This window comes from Neomonachus schauinslandi, chromosome 8, assembly GCF_002201575.2.
Source record: "Neomonachus schauinslandi chromosome 8, ASM220157v2, whole genome shotgun sequence".
NCBI classification, from domain to species: Eukaryota; Metazoa; Chordata; class Mammalia; order Carnivora; family Phocidae; genus Neomonachus; species Neomonachus schauinslandi.
Window position 1 is genome coordinate 142,357,052 of NC_058410.1, and position 19,197 is coordinate 142,376,248.

Consider the following 19,197-nt stretch of genomic DNA (forward strand, 5'->3'; position numbering starts at 1 on the left):
TTGCTTGTGCTTTCAGTCTATCATAATCTTAAAAAGTCATCAAACAAAAGCCAGATTAGAGACTAGAGATTTGACAACTAAATGCAAGGGTCCTGTAGTGAATGGTAGGGGAATTAAAAAACACAGGATATTAGGATAGGACCTGAGAGTATTAGGACAATTAACAGAACTGGCATATGGATGATAGATTAAGGTGTATCAGTGTTACATTTCCTGAATTTGTTAACTTTACTGTGGTTATGCAAGAATATCCTTGTACTTGGGACAAATGCTAAGTACTAGGGGGTAAGGAGTAAAGATGTATGCATGATGTATGGACCAAACTCTCAAATGGTTCAAAATAGATGTATAAATATATGTAGAAAAAGTGGGGAAAAAATGTGGCTAAGACATGGGTAAAGGTTATACAGGAGCTTTCTATTACAACTTTTCTAAATTTATCCTAAAATAAAAACTTAAAAACCAAGGGCTGCTAAAGTGCATGACTTAGTAACTACACAAGTATAATTCAATATAGTAGAACAGTTAAGAGCTTGGATTCTACAGAGCCAGCCAGCCTGGTCTTAAATCCATCCCTGCTCTGGATGTGAGCTTGGGCAAGTTAACTAAACCTCTGTAGCTTTCCCCTCGTAAGACCAGAGTTTTGAACAGGGACTGCCCATGATAAACATTCACAGGCATTGATTGGTTCAAACAGATTCTAATTTTCAATTGATGAGAAAACATGTGAAAGCCTTTTGAAATAAAGAGTATTTTTCTGAGGCACCTGGCTGGCTCAGTCAGTGAAGCCTGTGATTCTTGATCTTGGGGTCGTGAGTTCGAGCCCCACCTTGGGTGTGGAGCCTACAAAGTCTATTTTTCTTTTCCATGAGGCAGGGAACAAGCCAACCTGCTCACTGTTAAAGCTGACAAAATGTCTTTGATTCCTATTCCTGAAATCACAAACGCATCTGCCACTTTTTGTCCTTCTGAATTGGCCGTTGAACTACGGACTGTAAAATAACCCCCAAGGTCGTAACACCTACCCATTGACTTGGGAAAAAAAGTTACCACATCAAGTTTTGTGTATTCACCTGAATAGTCAGGGAACTTTCACCTATTTTATTTAGGTTTTCATTTTTTCAAATTCCAACCAGAAGCTAAATACAATTGGAAACCAGTAAGCACTAAGTTTTACTCCAAAGGAGTAGGATCATTCAGATTTACTCCATAAAAGTATGCAACCCTTAAGCAAAGCTTTTCTTCATTAAAAAGAAAAAAAAAAACCAAAAACCTGTACAGTAGTCTTTCCTTATGTTCACTGCACAAAATGAGTTCTGCTTTTAGAGCTTTGACACTCAATGGTTTTTTAACAATTTTAGATACCAACTTTAGTAACTTTTCTCTACTCGAAAAAACCCTCATACGTTTTTCTTTAGGATGGTGTAGAAACCAGTATTTCTGCACAATTCACTGGATTTTCTTTCTTTGTAATAAAAATCTCTTTAAAACCAAAAAACAAAAACCAAAAAGGAAAGTCCTCTACCTATCATGGTTTCTGCAGCTATGAATGTATTTCTCAGTTTTATAGCTGCTTTAGCTACTTCAGACTCCTGATCTGCTTTAATGTGTATAAACTGTATCCACATTCAGCAGAATACTCTTATAACAGCAACTTGGGGAAAGAGATCTGGAAATAAAACACATACATTTATGAGTACCAGGAAACAAACATGGCCCAGTAAAACATGAGGCAAGAATGCCTACAATGAGATGCTTTTTTTCCCCCCATTTAAGATTTCTTTCCCGTGGTTGTGTATCTATGTATTTTTTTTTTTTAAACAACCACTTCTGGTCATTAGAGTGAATCTGAGAGTGCTCCGGAACAACGGTGATTACAGCAAAGCTATTAAGTTTTTTTAAATGTTATTTATACCTTTTACATTCACTTCTCACCCTCTAAATACCGCTGACAGATGTCAAAGAGGCAAAAACCAGCACAAATGGAAAGACCATCAAAAATGAGTATCACCTTGTGCTTTCAGATACATTTAAGCATTTCAGTGAACAATAGTCCTTTCATTTCACATTTTTAGTAAGATGCTAATGCAGTGCAGCAAATATGCAAAGCATCTTCTTTCACACAGTCCGTGCAGAAGACACCTAATTTTTTTTTAAGTTCTGAGACACAATTAAAAAAAAAAAAAAAAAAAAAAAAAAAATCCAGGATGAACAAGTTTCAAAATGCATAGTGTTCTGTGCATGAGTCCATTTTCTTTAAACTCTGAAAGAATAAAGTGTAAGAAAACAAGAAAACCAATGCTGCTGCACTCTCTGATCTTGTCCATTTTGCCGGCCAGCACTCTACTCTGGCATGTAAGGATGGAGGTGGTCCTCTATGGTGCCAACTGCCCAGTGGGTAAGCTGCTCCTGTGGCAGGTAGAGGCAGATGCTGCATAACTTGAAGATCGTAGCTTTGTTTTTTGGAGTCTGAAAGGGGAATAATTTTAATAATCTTAATAAAGCCTTAACATAGCTGATCAATTGTCACATGAAGTCACTCTCCCACAACTGTATAAAGCACTTACAGACACAGTAACAAAGCATACAGAGTAAGGGAATAAATTATGGTCTGTACCCACAGGGACCTCAATCTAGTCAGGAAGACAAAACCTTGCCATATAAAATACAGAAAGAATAAACATGATTATAAACTAAATGTTTAGAGAATTTATTCAAAACAAAAAATTTAAGGTCCGGAAAGTCAACCATGACAACTTGCTAATGGAAAATAAAGACATTTCACAGAGACAGATGATCTAAACAGAGGCATGAAGCTGTGGTCTGTATACAGAAAAGACAAGAAATGATGTCAGAGTAGAAGAGAAAAGGTAAGAAACAAGTAAAAAAGACAAGACTGAAGCATAACCTTAGGGTAAAGGGCTGGAAGAAAGCAAAGGTATTACCATTATTATTATTGTTTCACATGTGACTTACGGCAACACGTGCGAGGTGCCTTCACAGATCACCACTGCGAGTAAATGGAAGCTACCCCCTGACCCGCCTTCAAAGAACTACTTTTCACCACAGCACCTCTTTTTTTTTTTTTTTTTTTAAAGATTTTTTATTTATTTATTTGACAGAGAGAGACACAGCGAGAGAGGGAACACAAGCAGGGGGAGTGGGAGAGGGAGAAGCAGGCTTCCCGCAGAGCAGGGAGCCCGATGTGGGACTCGATCCCAGGACCCTGGGATCATGACCTGAGCCGAAGGCAGTCGCTTAACCAACTGAGCCACCCAGGCGCCCCACCACAGCACCTCTTAAAAAAAGGCAAAAGCAGTCTATATATGTGATGAACCTATACATTACGCATTTTTTTTTTCATTTTCAATGTTACAACCTTTTATCATTTACTCAACAACATGCTCACAGAAGATGTCCTAGCCAGTAGAAGGTTGCATGTGGATTAGAATCCAGACTCCAGGAACATGCCTCTCTACCACTTGTCCATCCAAAATTATCATTTGGTCTAGCTCTTTTTGTACATTTTTTTTTTTTAAAGATTTTATTCATTTATTTGACAGGGACAAAGCAGAAGAGGAAACACAACCAGGGGGAGTGGAAGAGGGAGAAGCAGGCTTCCCGCAGAGCAAGGAGCCCGATGTGGGCCTCGATCCCAGGACCCTGGGACAATGACCTGAGCTGAAGGCAAACACTTAACGACTGAGCCACCCAGGCGCCCCTCTTTTCATACATCTTATGTTTTGATAAAGGACACAAGATCTCTGCTAGATGATCAAGTTCTTTAGTTTCCTGATTTCCTCACCTATAAAACAGGAGTAATAAGATCTACAACTCACAGAATCGTTGGGAGGATTAAGTGAGCTCCTACTTGTAAAGCTCTTCCCATCTGGTATGTAACAGGCTCTGTGTTGGCCACTCTCCTATCAGCTCCCTCATTCTTCTATATAGCACAAATATGGCCACAGATCTCCAGTTTATGAAGATCAAGAACAGAACCTGAAAGAAGGGGGACCTAAGAGCACTGAAGACCAAATGCATCTACAATGAGGGTGACACCAGCCATCCCACTTTGCCCTGGGGATTGAGGTTTCTAGGACTTGGGACTTCAGTGCAAAAACCAGGGCATTCCAGACAGACTGACTGCTGGTCACCCTACCTACAACCCAAATTTATTAGTTTATGAGCTTATAATTTTCTCTTCTTTAAAAGGATTGAAGCTATTTGCTTCAAAAGCACAGAAAACATCGACCTTGATATAAAACAGGAGACAACTTACTACTTATTTAACAAAGTAACTCCAAGTCACCAGTCATTTCTATATATTACTGATCTATATATTTGCAGGAAAATGAAATCTCTACATTAGTATATAGTCATTATTAAATCTTCTAAGACTAAAGGTCTGTTGTAGAATCCATAAAGTCAATAGCCTGCTATACAGTATTATCTCAATAAATTACTCAAAGTACACAAGTAGTTAAAAATGAAAAATAAGGCAACTTAAAAATATCCACCATAGGAGAGCTAAGGTAAAGAAGAAATGCAAAAGAAAACCCCCAAAACCCAACCACGTCATGGTTTTTGTTTTATGAAATGCCTTCACTGAAATCAACGTTCTGTTAATCCCCACAGCTCATATTTGTACCTATAATCCCATATTTACTTAGAACTTGCTTACAAGATACGAAGTCCACGTGTAATCTTGTCAAGTGGTCTTCCGCTCCTTGAACACAACACTATGATTCACCTTTTTATTTTTTACTACTTTGCAGACTCTAAGTAAAAATAAACCCATGCTCTAAAATGCAAAATTAGGGGCGCCTGGGTGGCTCAATCAGTGAAGTGTCTGCCTTCAGCTCAGGTCACGATCTCAGGGTCCTGGGATCGAGCCCTGCATCAGGCTCCCTGCTCAGCAGGGAGTCCGTTTCTCCCTCTCCCTCTGCCTCTCCCGGTTCCTGCTCTCTCTCAAATAAATAAAATCTTAAAAAAAAAAAAATCAAAATTAGTATCACAAATACTCTTCTAAAAGTCTTCACTTAAACTGCCTCCGCAGAAAGGCCCCCTCTGGTGTCACCATCAGAGTTCACACCCAACAGCTTACACATCCGCACCACTTCCTCTGAGCGCTCACCAACTGCATACTGTTCTGCCCTACTGCCTCCCCCATAATGGAGTAGAATTTCTGTCTTGTTCACAGTGTACAGTGCCTGGCACACAGTAAGTAGGCACTCCGTTGTTGAATGAATGGTAATTAAAATGCTATTCTTAAATTTTTTTTTTTTTTTTTTTTAAATATTTTACTTATTTATTTGACAGAGAGACACAGCGAGAGAAGGAACACAAGCAGGGGGGGTGGGGGAGGGAGAAGCGGGCTTCCTGTGGAGCAGGGAGCCTGATGCAGGGCTCGATCCCAGGACCCTGGGATCATGACCTGAGCCGAAGGCAGATGCTTAACAACTGAGCCACCCAGGCGCCCCTAAAATTATTTTTAACAAGATATCTGTTATAAATTCCAAGTGAGGATATTCAGATTTAGGTTGATGAAAACAATGTTCTAGAGAATAAAAAATAATCTGGAATACCTGGCTTGCTTAAATTGGAAGTGCTTATTTAAAACACATGTGGAGACTCTGAGATACAAACTGAGGGTTCTAGAGGGGAGGGGGGTGGGGCGATGGGTTAGCCTGGTGATGGGTATTAAGGAGGGCACGTATTGCGTGGAGCACTGGGTGTTATACGCAAACAATAAATCGTGGAACACTAAATAAATAAATAAATAAATAAATAAATAATTGTTAAAAAAGTAGATACACAGGTTATATGCCAGTAATAACTCAATAAAGCTATAAAGTAAATAAATTAAAAAATAAGTAGAGTGTTTTTAAATATAGCATTCTCAGTTTTGGTCTAATCTTGAGAAATTGTATGTAAAATAATTTTTAAACTATGAACTCCTATCAGATAAATTAATGAATTAGGAGACTATTTTAGTGTTTAAAAAAAATAAAAAAATAAAGCACATGTGGATCTTTTAAATACAGATATACTTCATCCCTTTAGATTTTTATTTAAAAGGTCTAGGGCCAAAATAATGTGTTACTACTCACCTAAGGATTTTGTTCCAAACATTGATTCTCTGACCGAGTAGGACTGGAGTAGGGCATGAGATTCTACATATTTAAGGATCTCTTACCACCATCTTGTTGACCATACTTTACATTAGAAAAGCTGTATCGGAGCGTTTCTTAAACTCTACTGCCATCGGAATCATGACGTTTAAAAGCTCCCAGGCAGTTCTACTATGCAGCAAAATTTGGGAACCACTGTTCTAGGGTGAGGCCCAGGATAGCTGTTTGATTTTTCAATAACTTCAAAAATAATGCAGTGTTGAAGTGGCAGAACAGAATTAACATAGAAAGAAAATAGTCTAACAAATGAGCTTTTTAAATGAGCTGTTAAGTAGTTAAACAAACAAAGCTTACCTGCAAGTGCTGTCTGTCAATGAAGAGAAACACGGACTGGTTAGGATTGTTGACAACAATTCCAGTCTTGTCCTTGCGGCTCAGTACATGCAGAAACTGTTTTTCATAGTCACCGTGATGAAACTCAAATTTGGCCTACGGAAGAAATACATTTACATGTAACTACAAAGATGTTACCCTACCTGAAACATCTATTACATCTATATGCTGTCCAATATGGCAGCCAATAGTGCCTACTTAAATTTAATTCATTAAATGCAATTTAAAATTCAGTTCTTCAGTAACTCTAGCCACATTTCAAATGCTCAATAATCCGATGTGGCCAGTGGCCACCATTCTGAACAGTCTACTGAGATATATTCCTTCATCACAGAAAGTTCTAGTGAACAGCACTCCATTATAGAATTTGACCTTCAAGAACAACTTTACATCAGAGTGACTCGATCCTAATTCTCAATGATTTTAAGTCAAATTCTATAAAACAAGATTTTCTTTCTTTTTTTTTTGAGAGAGGGAGACAGAGCGTGCACATGGGGGGAGGGGGGAGGAGGAAGGGGGAAAGAGACAGAATATCTCAAGCAGATTCCCCACTGCGCTGAGTCCAATCTCAAGACCCTTAGATGATGACATGAGCTGAAACAGACAATTAGCCGACGGAGCCACCCAGATGCCTCTAAAACGAGACTTTTCAAACCTATTTTGCTCAAGACTCCCAACTTAGTACTTTAATTAAGCCCAATGACATCTCCCTCCTTTCTATTTACAAAGAATACCCACTATGGATGGCTTTTGCAAAGAAATATATTCCAATCTTAGCTGCACATCTCACTACTTATGCAACCTTGTACATATCCCCTAACTTTTCTAAACTTCACCTTCCTCTCCTGTAAAATAAATGGGTTCTAACCATCAAAACAGTTAATGAAATGAAACAGTGGGGCTTTAAAGCCCACACCTGAAATATAGTTCCAGTCCTCACACAGATGGGCTTGAGAATATATGAACCCCTCAAAAATTTTTAAAATGTTATGCACATTTTTCAGATTAAAAAAATTTTAAGTTATGAAGAACTATTACCAAATCAGAACAGTCTTTTACTCTTTTAACATGAGGAAGATCAACTCTATCCTCCCACAAAATGTCTGCGGAGACCAAATGCTGGGTGAAATGACTAGGCTAATGGAGAATTCAAGAAACGGAAATCTTAAAAAATCTCATATTTAGATAATGTTGAATTATTAAAAAAAATAAAAGACTGTTAGTCCATTTGATTCAGTTTTTATTCTCTCATTATGTCAAAGACTATAGGAAATACTAACATGGAAAAATCATCAGTTCCTGCCATCTAGAATTTTAGCACCCAGCTTTTCTTTCAAGCCATAAGATACCCTATCCCTACAAACGATTGTGTAAATATGATATTCAATTGTACCTCTGCACAAATTCAAATATTTATTGAACTCTTAGTATATGAAAAGAATGTCATTAAATACCAAAAAGTATGAATAAGGTTATCCCACCCTTAAGGGGCTCTTATACTGCCCAAAATGGCAAAGCACATGCAAATATAAAACCTAACTTGCTTCAGATCTTTCCTAGAATAAGATGTCATTATTTGTAAAACCCTAAAATGGGTTATCTTCAAAGTGCCATGTGAAGAAGGGAGAAAACTAACACAGTAGGCACTGTAGGCAGTATTAGCAGGTGATTTTGGATTGGGCCTTCAAAGAGGACAGTAATTTTCCCTGGGGAAAGCACTCAGAAAAGGTAATCTGGGAAATGCCATTCCTGGAACAAGACCGACATAAACACGTGTCAAAAATCAGACTTCTGCCTGGGGCACCCGGGTGGCTCTGTCGGTTAAGCATCTGACTTCCGCGCAGATCATGATCTCAGGGTCCTGCGATCGAGCCCCGACGTCCGGCTCTGCTCTGTGCTCATCAGTGAATCTACTTGTCCCTCACTCTCTGTCCCTGGCTCCTGCTCATGCACTGTCTCCCTAGTGAATATACAAAGGTTTGGGAAGGAACAGTCCACACCAAAAAGAAAACTCTAATTAAAGCAGCATGAAAGCAATGCCCAGAAGTAACAAAATATTTGAATAGTGTGATAAAAACTACCCTGCAGCAAGAGCATTTAGGGATTAAGAGGAAATAAGAGATATTTTAATAGCACCTCTCAGTACTCCACAGTACTCTGAATATAGCAGGAATTCGTTATTGAAACAACCTTTACTATGGTTCCTACTAAATCTCATTACTATCTAGATTTTCAAGTGCTTCAAGACAAAAAAAAAAAAAAAGGTTTTCAAGTTAAAGTTGACCTTTCCTTTTCTCATTTGCCTTAAGAACTAAGTTATTTATATTTAAGGCTTCTCATTCAGGATCAGGATACTCATTTATTTTAAATTACCGGGGAAGTAAATTCATCTTTACATTGAACTTGTTTGCTGTAGTTGAACTCTAAAATTACACGACATTACCTCTACCTACATAGTGCTTATATTCAGTCCATAATTTAAGGTTTTCATAGTACAGGGCACTTCCCACAGTACAGAGTAGCAAATTAAAAGCATAAACTTTACAGGATTTATGTCTTGAGTGCCACTTAACTACATGATCTTGTGCTGTTTACCTAATCTCTAAGTGCCTCAGTTTCTTCCTTTGGAAAAGGAGGTTCTTATCTGCATAGTTCTTATAAGGATGAAGACTAAATGTATATAAAGTATTCAGGACACAGTCTAGCACAGTCAACACTCAATAAACAGCCATGATTTCAAAAAGTAGGACTTAACTTGAGACAAGACTATTTTAACAACAACTATTCCAAATAATGTCTCAGATGGAAAGATACAGTATTAGAAATTTTAAAAGGGGGGCCTGGGTGGCTCAGTTGTTGGGCATCTGCCTTCGGCTCAGGTCATGATCCCAGGGTCCTGGGATTGAGCCCCGCATCAGGCTCCCTGCTCAGCGGGAAGCCTGCTTCTCCCTTCCCCACCCCCCCTGCTTGTGTTCCCTCTCTCGCTGGGTCTCTGTCAAATAAATAAATAAAATCTTAAAAAAAGAAAGACATTAAATAAAATACGAATAATGCACCAAATTTTTTTCCAATGGAAATTGCTGAATTAAAAAAATAATAAAGGGCGCCTGGGTGGCTCAGTTGGTTAAGCGACTGCCTTCGGCTCAGGTCATGATCCTGGAGTCCTGGGATCGAGTCCCGCATCGGGCTCCCGGCTCGGCGGGGAGCCTGCTTCTCCCTCTGACCCTATCCCCTCTCATGCTGTTTCTCTCTCTCTCTCTAAATAAATAAAATCTTTAAAAAAATAAAATAAAAAAATAATAAAAATCCTAAGAGTGCCTCTCAGTTGAGGTGCAAGACCTGCTCTGATAAACATGCCTTACCATTCCTGTCTTCCTGCTTTTTATATCCAACTTCTATTCTCCAACAAGTTCACGTGAGTCAGATATTGTCCACTGAAGACACACATAAATACAGAATACTTTTACCTTTCTTTAGGCTATAGGTTATCTTTAGAACTTATTTCTGTCAAGTGAATCTTAGAAAAAGGAATAATAATTTGAGCTGATGGGTAGGAACATTACCATGGGGACAGGGGGAGTATACCAACTTGTCTATCATACACAAAAGCACCATAAAGATGGTTCATAGTAATGGATGAATGCAATTTTTTTCAATAATAACTTTGTATTTCTAAACAATCAGCCTAAAATAGGCATTCTAATATGTAGTTTAGTATGCTTAAAATGAATCTTTAAATGTATTTAGTTTCTGATTGTAAGCAAAAGTATGATCATTGTAGAGTTATGAAATGTGTGTATATACACACACACACAGTTAGCTACCTGACCTAGAACTAACCATAACTAACATTTTGGTGGATATTATTGTACTTTCTCTTATGCATATGAAAGTATTATAAATAAAATTAGGATCATTGACACTTGGGCAAATGCTCTTAAAAACTGGAAATTATCTAGTACCTCAGGTGACAAGTCCAAAGTTAGCACAGTGTCGAGGAAGAGTACTGAAGAACCACTACCAGATTAACTTATCTCCTGTATAGTTTTATACACAAATCTATTTTTGGAAAATGATTTTTTTAAAAGGACTATTTCTCTGAGACAGAGAGAGAGGGAGGGAGAATGAGTAGGGGAGGGGCAGGAGGGGAGGGAGCAGCAGATGCTGAACCGACTGAGCCACCCAGGCGCCCCTGGGAAAGCGTTTCTGAACGCATTTCTTAGATCATTTCTTAGATCAGACTCGTTAGAGAGCCGGATGGTGCGGGGGAGAGATCTTCTCAAGAGAAGTTCATTCATAGGCCCTTCGACAAATCAACACACATCTACCCTGAAAGGTTTTCTCTGGCCATTATTTTAAAGACACACTGAGGTAGTTAGGACTACCTCATTCTCAAGAGATTCTGTCACCCAAACGCTTTCTCCTCTTGTATCACAATATTCAAACAGATGGGAGCAACTTATGAAGTAATAAAACCGATTAGAGTAATGCATATTCCCCCAAATTTTCTTAAGTTAGGCTGTATTCCAGAAGTTTTTACTCACTTAGCGCACACCACACTTAGAATAAAATACCTGAACAGGCCTAAAAGGCTCATCAGATTCCTTCCACCTAGAAAACAGGAGACAGACAATTTTCTCAATATCATTCCGAGGCCAAAGAATGAAATCCATCTCCTGAGTACAGCCAATTACATCCTATAAAAGGATTAAAAAAAAAATTACTTTCAGAGAAACAAAGCTGTAACAAGGTATGTCACAAATTATAGGTTTGATTATAGAAACATTTCACAAGTACAAAAGGTCCACTATGTATCATTTTATATACCGAGAGGTAATAGGACTGTATATAATCTGAATACCTCATGGCCTAATTCTAATTTTTATCTTGTAGAGTCCACCTACAGCCACCCAGTCCAGTGTTGTTCACACCAAGACCTAAATTAATCAGCACATGGTGAAGACTCCAACTGAAGCTGATTTTTTTTTCTTGTGAAGTCCCTGTATTTTTATTTCCATTCTTCAAAATCAGAACCTAGTTAACATTTAAGCAAAGGTGTCTTGAAACTTCTAATATTACTCACATTCTTATTACAGCTGAAATGCTATTTTTATTATATACTTACAGAAAACTGTTTTTTCCATTCTTGTTCCTTATCATAGTCCAATGTATTAATTTTCAAAGGCCAATAAACCTTTTTCAGACCAGTACATGGTTCTCTCTAGCCTTCCCCAACCCCAGTAATTATGAGGATGTCTTTTCAAGTATGTTCATTTTAAATTCCAGTTGAGTTACAGAAGTTTAGAAGGTTGGGAATAATAATTCCTTCTACTTTAAGTTCCTTATTTATAAGGAGCATGATGTTAGTTCTCACCCCAAAAAGAAAAATCTAATGAACAGTAATATAAAACATTATTCCCAGCAATAATACACACCATTATCAGCATAATACCACAGAGGAAAAGTTATCCATGTTTTATCTGAAGTTAACTTTAAAAAAAAAAAAAAAGATTTTAGACCTGAGCTGAAGGCAGCTGCGTAACAGACTGAGCCACCCAGGCGCCCCTGAAGTCAACTCGTGACCACAGTAACTACCCATACTTAGGGGGGAAAATGCAAGTTTAACTCACAAAAACTTACCAAATCAAGACTGAAAAACAGAACTTACCCTTCTCATAGACTGGTATCGAGGAGCATGGAGCTGTACCACATCCTTCTGTAAAAGCTCTATGGAACTTTCCAAGGAATAGCTGGAATCTCGCACACCTTTCAGGATATTTTCTTCGTAATTATTTGTCATAACTGGTATAACCTCAGACACTTCAAAAAGTGCTGATTTTTTCTTCTAAAAGCAAAAAAAAAAAAAAAAAAAAAAAAGTCTATTAACCCACCAGTAGCACATTGTCTTTTAACACCCAGTTCATATTACAATGTCATGTACCTTTACTCTAACTCAGCAAAATTATTAACTCAGGTAATTTTTGTACAGATTTTCAAATAGGTGGATCCTTCTGTTATTTCCCCAAGCCCCATTACCCCAACCACACACGAACAGGCTATTATCAGAATGTTTTACTGCATGGTTTTATAGTATCATGGTATCCATAACAGGTAACTTATTTTAAACAGTATTTCTTAAATACTGAGAAACAAACACTAGACATACCTAATGTTTTAAAAAAAAAAGTGATTTACTCTTGATATATTTTCATTTAACTGATTCTACATACAGCTAAATTAAAATCTCAGCAGTTTAAAAACAAAGCTGTACAAATTAACATTTTTTTAACTCCTTAAAGGGGTTAAGTTCCATTACTCCTTTTAGATATAACAACTGTCAATATATGAAACAAGAAAAAAAAAGTCTACCAAATTGAGTTTCAAATTTAGTTGTGACCAAGTGCTCATCAATTTAGGATCTAAAACTCAAGAACCTACTCAGGACAATTGCCTGCATACTGTCCATTCCTAAGAGAAACAATGGGGTTTTATGGTGTTAAAGAACTAGATGGTACAACTTGGGGCATCGCATATATTAAATACCAAAAACTCATCTTACCACCTGTATCTTGTATTTCTAGTGAGCTTACATTATAATACCCTCAGTTAAAATCTGATCGTATCACTTCTGCAGTCAACATATTAACAAGACAGAATGGAGAAGTAAATCCCGGGTACTACCCAATCTTGGGATAATCACTTCAAAACAAACCACTGTTAAACCACTTTACAATGCTAAACTAGAGCTGCTAAGAGCATTCTTAAACACAGGCATACCTTGGAGATATCGCAGGTTCAGTTCCAGACCACAGCAATAAAGCAAGTATCACGGGGAGTTGAATTAATTTTTTGGTTTCCCAGTGCATATAAAAAGTATGTTTACACTACACTATAATCTATTAAGTGTGCAATAAGCATTTAGGTCCAAAAAAACAATGTACATATCTTAATTGAAAAATAATGCTAATGGGCGCCTGGGTGGCTCAGTCGTTAAGCGTCTGCCTTCGGCTCAGGTCATGATCCCAGGGTCCTGGGATCGAGTCCCACATCGGGCTCCCTGCTCGGCAGGAAGCCTGCTTCTCCCTCTCCCACTCCCCCAGCTTGTGTTCCCTCTCTCGCTGTGTCTCTCTCAAATAAATAAAAAAAATCTTAAAAAAAAAAAAAAGAAAAATAATGCTAAAAAATGTTAACCATCATATGATTTCAGTAACTTGCAGTAACTGATCATAGGTCACCGTAACAAATACATTAATAAAAAAGCCTAAAACATTTCAAGAATTAGCAAAATGTGGCAGAGAGACATAAAGTGAGCAAATACTGTTGGAAAATGACGCTGATGGACTTAAGTCAACCCAGGGTTGCCACAAACCTTCCATTTGTAAAAACCAAAATTATCCACAAAACGCAATAAAGTGAAGCCCAATAAAACTGAGGAATGCCTGTACTAATAAACTTTCATAAAAGAGTTAAGAATGGGATAAATACTCGGGAAACTTCCGAACATTAAGTACATACCACACTAAGAATATATTTCTAATTTGAAAGTAGCTCACAACTTAGTTGCAAAAATCAAAGTAGTATTTCCTTATACTCATAACCTAATCTCATGTCAAACAGATTTAAAAATACTGCTTTTATCATGTTCTCCTTGACTACTCAACAACTCCTTATTTGCTATTTAACTGTGAAACTAATCCTGATTATGTTCGCCAGCCACCTCAATGTTTAAATTTCCTCTTCAGGTCCTTTTGAATTTTAATAAATTGCACTTCTAAACACAAATTAACCATTTCAGTATGTAATTGTTCCTAAAAATTAAAGTGTACTGTATTTCATCAAATGTACCACGAGAAAAGGTACCTTTAGCATGAAGTTGAACAGACTATTTACTTTTAGCATATAAACATTGATTCTAATTCACCACTTTCAACTATCCCACTTTAATGTTTAAATTCAGCTATAATGTTCTCTATGTAACTCCACATAAATGAAATTTCTTGTGAAACATAAGTGAGAGTTTTACAATGTTGCTCACCCCAGGTTACCTAAAAAAGGACCCTACCGAGCTTTAGATCATTTCCAACCCAAGGAGTCCCCAAGCCTTCCATTCGTAGTTACACAACTACACATGCAGAGAACTACCTGGGAGGGTTCAGGTTAAAGCATACACGTAGATTTTTGTCAACCACTCTTTAAACTAACATACAGTTATTTACGGGTAACAAATAATATACACTTACAAAAATCACTTGTGCTAATTCACATTAAGAATTTTAAATTACCTTCTCCTTGAATACAAAGGCAATATACATCTTGAAGTCAAACTGGTCAGCTAGAGATTCTTTTTTCTTTCTAAGCTGAGCACGTAGTCTGTTCAGAGCTTGTTTCTTCCGGGAGTTTGGGTCCCCCATTTTGAAATACAGGTGGTACTAAAGCCTTTGGAAATTGTCACTAAACTATGGGCACTTTTTCTTAAGACTCAAGTACAACAGAAACAAGTCATTTTTTTCCTGCTAATATGATTGAATAGCTAAAATCACGACTGTAACCCAAAAAACTGCACCTTCTGGCGATATTAGCAGACTGTCATATTACAGGGTCAAGAAACAAAAGCTGCTGTCCAGTCATGTTTGGACAATAACGTCAGGGGTTATGGGAAAAAGGAAGGGGAGGAAGGAAAGAAAGAGAGGAGAAAATACTTGGAACTAACTTTTTGGAAAACACATCTGGCTTAAATGCCAAAATAAAGGCTTTGGCGGGGAATGAAAAGCCTATTATCGGGATTTAGGTGTGCAATAAAACACAGCTGACACCAGTCCAATCCTTAAAATCCATCCGGATTTTCCCCTCTCTTTAGAGAAGGGATTATGAGAACGAACGGGGAAGGGGAAGTGTGATGATCCCTGCTTTCCAAATACCAAAATAAAAAAAAAAAGAATTACAAAGAAAAAGGGAAAAAGAAAACCCCCCCAACCCCCCCCCAACACCAAAACAGGGTAGGTGAATGAAAACGAAATATCCAATTGGATTTTACCCAGCCAGACGCATGGCTGTAGTACCTAATTAATTCTTAAGTTATCTCAGATTTCACTATTGCTATGTATTATCAGTGCTTGTTATTGATTACACTTGGTGGTGAGCAAAGAGAAAAGTGCAAAATCGGCAGAGAAGGAAGGGGAGAGGTACAGGGCTTCCCTGCAATCAACTACAGTGTATACCGGGGGCGGACAGCTGTTGCCCAAAGGAGCCATGAGAAAAAACAGCGGAGTCATTTCCAACTTCCCCATCACCCACATTTTCACCCCCAGGCGGCTGCTAATGCTGCTGCCATGGAAAATCATGATGGCAGAGAGAAAGGGGGTATATAATACGATATAATTATTCTTCCGGCTCTGTGGTTAGACCTGATTAATGCCCGGGATCCCAATACCCCCAGCCCTGCAGTGAGTCCTACATTCCCCAAGGGAGCCTTCCCTAGGAATTTGCCCCCCTTCAAGATCGTGGGGAGTGCGACTTATCTTCCTGCGAGCATTGCTGAGGCAAAGGTGGCGGGCTCTTCTCCCAGACCCCAGGCGGTGCCCAGGGACCACCTGCCTTCCACCCCCCAGGTCCCACCCCCACCCTTTGCCTTCAGCGGCAGCGACTCACTCGCACCACGGGAGACACAGGATCACTCAGGTTTTCACTCATTTCATCGTGGAAACAATTCCCGCCCGGGTAGAGTAGGCGGGAGAGGGTAAATGGGAAGGATCAGTGGGAAAAAAAGAAAATAGTTGTGTTAATATTAATTACTTTTTGGAAGTATGCCCAGCCCACCCCCCCCAAAAAAAAACCCCTGAAGTTCCCGGATTAGCTCTCTCTCTCTCTCACGTTGAACAGACCATGTTTCCCGAGTTTGGATAGTTTAGGGTGGGGTCATTAGTCTGCTTCCCGAGGGGGCAGGGGGTGGAACTGAGGCAGCTGGGGCGGGGGCGGGTGACGGGGAAATCCCCTCCCTGTCCCCGCGGAGACCGGGACTCACTGACCGACTCTCGGGCGGGGTTCGGGCCCTCTAGCCGCAGCCTGCGGGCGGAGCGGTGGCGGCGGCAGAAGAGGCGGCGGCGGCGGGGGCGCTGCTCGCAGCACGGGCAGGAGCCATGTCAAGAGAAAACCACCAGCCAACTGAGCCCCTCCATCCCCGCTGCAGTGCGCACTGTGACCGGGCCGCCCGCGCTGCTGCCGCCGCTCAGCCCCCACCTGGGACCCATAGTCTGGCTCGGCGCCCCGGGCGGCGGCGGAGGGAAGGACGCGGAGGCGGCGGCGAAGGCGAGGGAGAGAGGAGGAGAAACGAGGTGGAAAGAGGGGTAGGACTGGTACTGGCGGCGGAGGGGGAGGGGAGGAAGGGGAGGGGAGCCCTGCGCTAAGGGTCTGTCAGCGAAGCAAACCCCCCAAAAGAAAGTTATTTCAGTTCAAGCATCTGCTCTCGAGTCCTTCTTCCCCGCGCGGTCGGGTTCCGGCTCTCAGCAAGGAAGGTCGAGGAGACCCGGAGAGGGAAAGCCGAAGCGGAGGGTGAGCGTCCGCGGTGGCACAGCCTCGTTGCCCCCAACCGCTGGCTGCGGAAACGGCGGCGGCGTCGGGCGCCTCCCGGGTCCGGGGCAGAGTCGCGTTTGAGAAGGGAAGCGAGAACAAACAACTTAAAATGGCAGCGACGGCCGCTGCGTCACACGCCCCTCAGCGGCACCGCCCAGAACTCTCTGCGGCTGCGCACCGCGCGGGCCGCCACCATCTGCGCCGGGCGAGGGGGAGGGGAGGCTGGAGGCGGAAAGTGTTTTGTGCCAATCAAGCAGAGAGGAAAGACGGGCAGGGCGAGAGGCCGTGAAGAAGCTCCGAAAAGGGGGAGTCTTTGAATTTAGACTGCTTAGCTGATATTCCCGCCTCAAAGGGGAGTTTGAGGCTAGAGACGCCCCTCTCGAGCAGTATGGAGCTTCCATGGGGCGGGGCAAGGGACAACCCGTACTCCCGCCGCCCCCTCCGTCAGGAAGTCCCAGCTCCTGAGTTGGCTCCTCGCCCCTCCCCCCGCGGTCGTCATAAAGCCACGCCCTCCTCGCTCCCGGACAAAGCACCCGGATGGAGTCGCTCTTCCGGGGTCTTGGCCAGCCCCTCCGATAGGTCTGGCCCGGACCGAGCGGAGCCGGCGGGCGGAGCGGAGACGGAGACGGAGGCGAAGGCGAAGGCGGGGGCGGGGCGGGGCGGGGCGGAGCGAGGGAGGGAGAGGGAAGTGTGTGTTGGAAGGCCGGGGGAGATCGCCGGGTCACCTCTCTGCGCTTGATTTCGAGCCGACCGCAGGATCTTGCAGCGACAGGCGGACTGGGGGCCTCCGTGCCTGGAGGGTCAGCCGCGCGCTGCTGCGGGGAGACTCTTCCGCTGGCCCCACGCGGCTCCGTCCCCACCTCGCCACGCGCGCCGGCACGGGGGCGGGCCGCCAGCTCCGGGGAAGGTCAAAGACGCCGCGGGAGCGAGCGTGGCCGCGGGGACTCCGGAGAACGGCGGCCGCGCCCGCCCCGCGATTTCGTCCCCGTGTCCGGAGTCGGGTGCTGTTGGGACCCGCCAGGACCTCAGGGCTGATCCCCTGTGGGTCCACCCCTTAGCAAGCTATGAAGAGGGTACTGTTGGACGCTTGCTGCTCGCTGAATCCCACGTCCTTGGCTCGCAAGACCGCCGATGTGCTGACGACGCAGTTCCATGTCAGATCAGCGAAGGTCAATACTTGACGGAAGCAAAGCTGTGCTCCTTTATGAACTAACTACTCACCGTGGTGAAATTTACGGTGCGTCCTCAAATTACTGCCCTTCACTTGGGAAAACCAAAATAGATTACCTGCAATAACCTTTTTTTTTTCCACCCGTGAGCCAACAGAATTGGGAGCCACCCTTCCATATAAATTCTTGTCCAAAACTGAAGGATGAAATTCCTGCGGTTTCCAAATTATTGCTAACCTTGAAAAGATGAAGGTAACATTTTGCTAGGGCTTCCCTGATCGATTTTCACAATCACTCACTACTGATAATTGGAGATGATCACAACTGAAGATTTAGGGTAGTTTATAACATTTTGGTTACCAAAAAAAGGTATTTAAAAAGTTAACACTGGTTCTTTTTTTTTTCTACCACCAATATTTGTTTTTGTTACAGCAGATTATAAATTCTCATCAGTATAAATATATTATATAACTTACATTTGCTTGTAAGACCAACATTCAAAAGTAAAGATGAGATGGGGTCTCTAGTTGTTACCAGAGGTCCAGTGGCTGCAACTGGAACGAGGATGTTCTGTTCTTCACAAGTCGGGGGATGGACACACACACAGGTAATAAAACTAGAATCTCCATCCCCACAAAAACTTGCGGGGACAAACCTAAAGGGCAAAACAAAACCTACCAAGACTCACATGACAAACCAACAGTAATCTGCGCTCCAGTCTATTGCTATGATCGTCATTGTCACCTTAGTGTCAAAACAAAGTCGAGGATTAACAGAAGGAAACTGCAGCAGTACAAAGAAGAAAATACATATTCTCTGTAGAGTGTATTTAGGTTGATTTTGTTAAATAACGACATTAGAATTTCACAGGTTTTAAAACCAGGACAATACTGCTCTTTGATTTTCTTTCTTTTCTTTTCTTTTTTTTTTTTTTT

General features: G+C 41.2%; 1 protein-coding gene across 3 annotated transcripts; it reads right to left on the minus strand.

The window, feature by feature from the left end:
* Positions 1–1,059: 1,059 nt before the first annotated feature.
* Positions 1,060–17,182, minus strand: C8H6orf62 (chromosome 8 C6orf62 homolog). 3 transcript variants are annotated; one of them, XM_021697148.2, is made up of 6 exons: positions 16,173–16,197; positions 14,807–14,960; positions 12,193–12,369; positions 11,099–11,221; positions 6,486–6,620; positions 1,060–2,469 (listed from the first exon to the last, which is right to left on the minus strand). In XM_021697148.2, exons 2-6 carry the CDS (start codon positions 14,933–14,935, stop codon positions 2,344–2,346), a joined length of 690 nt encoding a protein of 229 aa, XP_021552823.1. In that variant the 5' UTR covers positions 14,936–14,960; positions 16,173–16,197; the 3' UTR covers positions 1,060–2,343. The 3 variants fall into 3 exon arrangements, with proteins under 3 accessions (XP_021552823.1, XP_021552824.1, XP_021552822.1); XM_021697149.2 differs by lacking the exon at positions 14,807–14,960 and having other exon boundaries at positions 16,173–17,182; XM_021697147.2 differs by lacking the exon at positions 16,173–16,197 and having other exon boundaries at positions 14,807–15,506.
* Between the last annotated feature and the right edge of the window lie 2,015 nt (positions 17,183–19,197).